Raw genomic sequence first — 5305 nt, forward strand, 5'->3', positions numbered from 1 at the left:
TGTGGAAATGGGCTGAACAATTCATTGAATTCAAAACGACATCAAAATATAGTAGAAGGCGATTTTCAAATTGCAAAGGCTGCAGTTTTTTTGGGGGGGGGGAAATGCTTCGTTTGTTTATTTATATAGTGTCCATAAATTCACTTCTCAAGAAGTGCAATTGACGCATGTTTCCACATTTCATGTTACCATATCACTGTTTCGTGAAACATGGAAGGTTGAGGTGATAAAGCCGCATTTGTTTACGTGATTGTTGCAATCTGCCTTCTGAGTTACGTGACTTGTGTTTACGCTACACTTGTTAGTAGAATTTTGTGAAGTTGACGTAATGAACGCTTAAAAGACGGCAAGTCAAAGTGTTTATTTAGTAAATGAACAACTCTAATTGAAGTTGATAAATAAAGTGTCTTTAATTATTATACTATCATTAATTCATGGTTCATTTTCCTTTATGTTTGCATAAGCCTGACCTACAAAACGAAAATGTTATTTATTTTAAAACAGATTCATTTATTGTTTGTGTTTGTTAAAAAAAATAAAAATACATGGGAAGAGTGCTTTGAATTTTTTTTTTTTGAAAATTATTTTATTTTGAAAATTATTTTTCAAAGTTCTCCAATAGATCTCTCGAGGCCATGTATGCACCAATAAAATTTGCATATAAAATGGTGAACTTACTGAAATCGAAAGAGTCTGCATTAAAGCATTTATCTCGACTAACACTGGTCAACACAATTTTACTATTTTTTTTTTTTAATCGGAGGTGCAAATAAACTTTTCTAGATGATTTAGTGAATGATTCTTAATCTAAACTTGTGGAATTTTTCAAATACCGGGAGCTATAAATTACAACGAAGTTTGGACATGGTCATTTTATGTAGCGCAAGAGCCATCGCCACCTATTGGCGTGGCATGCAAATTACAAGATTTTCAGTCTGTTTTCACATGATAGATTGTTTTTATAGGTTGAAAATCCACCGAAGACTGCATTTCCTTTCACGTAAGGGAAAAAATGTCTTCATTACCCTTCATATAATTAGTGTCACTACTTTATCATTTCACAATTTCCCGGCAGTGTGTTGTGCGAGCGGCTCCAGTTTGCGGATACTGTAATCGTGGGAAAAATAATGACAGTTATCAGTCGCACCCACCAAGTGCCCATAAAAATCTGTCCTCTGTTCTGGAAGATGATAATTATCGGTTGTACTGTCATTATCATTGTTTATAGAGGAAGTCTTGAAGCATTTTCCCCCCTAAAGTAATAATCCCAGAGAAATCACTTCAAATTGGCCTATTTTAGGGAGAGAGGGTGGGCAGCAAGGGGACCAGTTTTGGTTATATTTGAGAGAATCCTGAAATTCAGGCAGCACACTGGCATCTGTGCACATCAGGCTCGCGCTGGCTTTTGCAACTTGCCGCTGCTTTATTTCAACGCAATTATGTCATCGGGCTGCTAATGACAGCGAGGGAATTTAGCTGGCTTTAATGGGTTATTCAGGTGGAGATGGAGGCTGCTGCAGGCTGCCGGTGCATCAGCTCCCGGCTCGCTGCGCCTCAAACCCGCATTGAAGATATGCAATCCTCGCGGATACTTTTTTCTTCTTCGCGTGCAAACAAACGCAGCCTCGCGTGGCTTCGTCTCCAGCTTCTTCGCAGCTCATCAGTAAGTTCATTCTTGCTTCACATACCCTGTGTGTTATTTTTTATTATTATTTAATGTTAGGTAGATTGCTGCATTTTGTTTGTTTCGTCAATTCAATTCAATCAGATTTTCAGGGATAACTGCTCATGTTGTGGATGGTTGGCCGCAATCCCTCCCCCCACAAAAAATAAAATAAAAAATAAAATCAGCAGCAGATGACAGACAAAGAAGCGTGGATTATCAAACACGAATTCATAATTTATAATGCATATCATCATTGTAATATATTAATACATTAAGCTCAGACTGTTTCAACTTGATGCTTGTGCAAGTGCTAAATACATGACTAATTACCGGCCTACTTATGAAAATTGAACTCTCTGTTATGCTAATACGACACATTGGCAGCTTTAATTACAACGACATTCATCAAACCGGTCAGCAGCTTTAACAAGCTTGTTTATTTTCTTCTCTTTGTTATAATCTCAAATATATATTTTAAAATCACACCCGTTCTTACATTTATAAATATTGTGATGTCGTTTGACAAACTCACTACTGTTTTGGCTAATTTTATTTAATCACATTTAACAAGACATAAAATTGCCTATTTATACTATCATTTGTTTTTAATTGTTGTGTTATTATACCTCATACGTGCGTGTTATGATTCTAATATCTTTCATAATACGTCATCAGATGACTTGACCTAGATCCAGTTTGTATACAAGTAACAATAATCGTAATGTGAGCGTGCTAATTGTTCTGATAATGATGATTTGAAAATCCCTGAGGTTGTGCGCTTGGTCTTCCTCGCTCAGGTTGCTCGGAGGCAGCCGGGCCAATGGGCTCGCCTCTCGCAGCGAGTGGACCAATCAGCGGCCGCCTCGGATGAATATTCATGAGTGGCAGATTCAAACCTTTGGGGGAGTTTATCTCGGTCCGCAGCATCATACCTGGGACTTTTCACGGGGACAAACTGCATTTTCTTATGAATGGAAGGAGAAAAAAGCGGTTCGACTTAAATTGGGAGCCCTCCCGGTCTGGACTCAAACAACAAAACCAGGAGGAGGACGGGAGCCACCGGAAGAGATGACAATGACCGCGATCCCAGAAAGTCTTAACAGTCCCGCTTCGGGGAAAAGCGTTTTCATGGAGTTCGGGCCGGCGAGTCAACAAATGTCGCCGTCCTCCATGTCCCACGGACACTACCCCGTGCACTGTTTACATTCTGCGGGCCACGGACAGCACGACAGCTACAGCCCGGCCCCGAACTTCCCCCGAACACTGGCCTACCCTTACATCAACTCGGTGGGAAGCCATTCCAACAGCCCGTACCTCAGCTCGGTCCAAACATATCAGAACAGCTCGACCCTGCCTCAAACCCGATTAGAGGACCCAGGTAAGCGCCGAGAAAATCTCCATTGAGTCGTCTTGCGTAACACAGTAACCAATGTTTGCAATTAATGCTAATTATAGTCCATTTGGCCCCCCCTCCTCCACGTACACTCATTAAATTTTCTTTTCAGCACCGGAAACGGCCAAGAACACGGTAGTGGAAGGAGGAGAGGTGCGCTTCAACGGGAAAGGGAAAAAAATCCGCAAACCGAGGACCATATACTCCAGTTTACAACTTCAAGCTCTCAACAGGAGATTTCAACAAACGCAATATTTGGCCTTACCGGAGAGAGCCGAGCTCGCTGCGTCTCTGGGGCTCACGCAGACACAGGCAAGTTCGCTCTCTGTTATGATTTTTCTTCTCAGCACATTAATCGATTATATTTAATTCTCCTCATTTGACGTGCTTAATTCTCCTTTTCGCGATTCTCAACCGATTCTCACCATTTCAACGTCAACATAGTCCAACAATTCACGCCATAAATGCTTTTATTTTTCAACATTTCAATTTTCACACAATTTTCACGTTTCATTAAAATATATATATATATATATAGTCCCAATGATCCATTACATATTCACATCATTCACATTATTATGCAGTTCACTCTGGGAATAATTTACAACATACAAAAAAATTCCACAACTTTCACCATTTCACATCATATGTTTCAATATCATTCCACATTTTTCCCACACTTAATTCCAAATCACTCAATATCATTCCATATTGTTCCATATGATTCATTTATACCATGTGACATTTTTCCCATTCATTTCAATTTCTCCATAAATTGCATTTTCTACGTATAGTTACAATTGTTATTATTTTTTTTATTTTATTGCACACTCAAACCTTCCATTCTGTCTTTGTAGTTCATTTTAAGCAAAAGTAATAGAGGCTATTCTTGGTGGGGGGTGGGGGGGCGGGGGGGTACGTTTTAATTACTTTATTTATTTTTTGTGCGTGTGTGTGACGTTCGTAAAAGTGCCAACACGCCCATTTTCTCACGCTGCTTGCTCCTTTCGACCACCCTCACGCAGGTGAAGATTTGGTTCCAAAATAAGAGATCCAAGTTCAAGAAACTGATGAAGCAAGGCGGTGGCACGATTGACACTAACGCCTTGGCCTCGGGCCGCGGACTGTCCAGCGGTTCTCCCACGCTGGCGCCCGCCTGGAGCACGCCGACCGCTGGGAAGACGTCAGTGGGCGCCGCCGCGGGGTCCTACATCCCGGCCTACACGTCGTGGTACCCGGGCTCGCACCAGGAGTCTATGCAACAGTCCTCCCAGCTCATGTGAACTCATGTCGGTCACTTGCTTGGAGCTTGGGCGTTTGTTTGCCCCCCCCCCCCCCAACCCCCCCCTCGAGTGGGCGCCTCATTCCGGAAGCAGATGAAGAAGAGGATGGAGATGAAGCTGAGAAACTTGAAAGAGGAGATGACCTTCACGGAGGAGCTGAAATCTTTCACAAGCAGATTTTTAAATCAGATATGTTGTCATTGTTTACCTTTCAATGATGACGTCACTTTTCATTTATTAGAAGGCCACTCAAGACCGAATTATTGATAATATTGAATCCTCCTTGTTATCATTCAGAGCATATTGTACAAACTCAAATTGTTGCTTATGTGTTTAATATTTAAGTTAAATTATTGGGATTTTTTGGGGGTTACTTTTCGAGGCCAGTCTTGTGTTCATTTGTGTGTTTAAATTTGAGACAACAAAGATGTCATGTTGTTGATGCTGCACTAACGCGAGCAAAAGCTTTTCTACGCCCACAAGTTACACGCGAAGAAGAGAAAAAGAGAAATATCAATTTGTCACTGTATTTTGTAGATACATTAAAAAAAAATGTTTTGTGCTCTACTGGCTGTGAAAGGTTTTAGGCTTGCTGTATTCGTCCACATGTGTTTTAGTCCACATAGGAAAAAAAAAGATTTAGTTTTGTATCGATCTCTTTAATTTATTGGCTCTATATGTACATACTGTGCACATTTTCACAAGGCAGTAAAAATGATTTAACTCATGTGAAGAAGCGCGCGCGTGTGTGAGTATGTGTGTGAGCTGCACATAATGACAACACTTTCCTGCACCCCAAAAAAAAAAAAGATTGAAAAGATGATTTATGATCATGTTTGGCTGGCAGCCTGTTTTGTGTCACTTGCTGCTGTTGCTGCTGCAGATGTTGTTGTCAAACCTCAGCAAAGTGACAGGGAGAGAAAAAAAAAAAAAGGGGGGCGATTGTTAGGATTTGCCACCAGA

At 40.8% G+C, this 5305-nt stretch overlaps 1 protein-coding gene across 1 annotated transcript; it reads left to right on the forward strand.

Annotated features, from left to right (window-relative positions):
• Positions 1 to 1356: 1356 nt before the first annotated feature.
• Positions 1357 to 5069, forward strand: dlx1a (distal-less homeobox 1a). The gene is made up of 4 exons (XM_077580125.1): positions 1357 to 1663; positions 2464 to 3044; positions 3172 to 3371; positions 4085 to 5069. The coding sequence occupies exons 2-4, from the start codon at positions 2534 to 2536 to the stop codon at positions 4340 to 4342; spliced, it is 969 nt and encodes a 322-aa protein (XP_077436251.1). The 5' UTR covers positions 1357 to 1663; positions 2464 to 2533; the 3' UTR covers positions 4343 to 5069.
• Positions 5070 to 5305: the final 236 nt, after the last annotated feature.

The sequence above is a fragment of the Vanacampus margaritifer genome, chromosome 11 (assembly GCF_051991255.1).
Source record: "Vanacampus margaritifer isolate UIUO_Vmar chromosome 11, RoL_Vmar_1.0, whole genome shotgun sequence".
NCBI classification, from domain to species: Eukaryota; Metazoa; Chordata; class Actinopteri; order Syngnathiformes; family Syngnathidae; genus Vanacampus; species Vanacampus margaritifer.

What these genes read in the sequence shown, in the direction of transcription:
- dlx1a (XM_077580125.1), top strand. Translation starts at nt 2,534, where the DNA reads ATGAATATTCATGAGTGGCAGATTCAAACCTTTGGGGGAGTTTATCTC. An exon ending in AACCCGATTAGAGGACCCAG is followed by an intron (nt 3,045 to 3,171) that starts GTAAGCGCCGAG and finishes TTTTCTTTTCAG; the next exon opens with CACCGGAAACGGCCAAGAAC. An exon ending in TGGGGCTCACGCAGACACAG is followed by an intron (nt 3,372 to 4,084) that starts GCAAGTTCGCTC and finishes ACCCTCACGCAG; the next exon opens with GTGAAGATTTGGTTCCAAAA.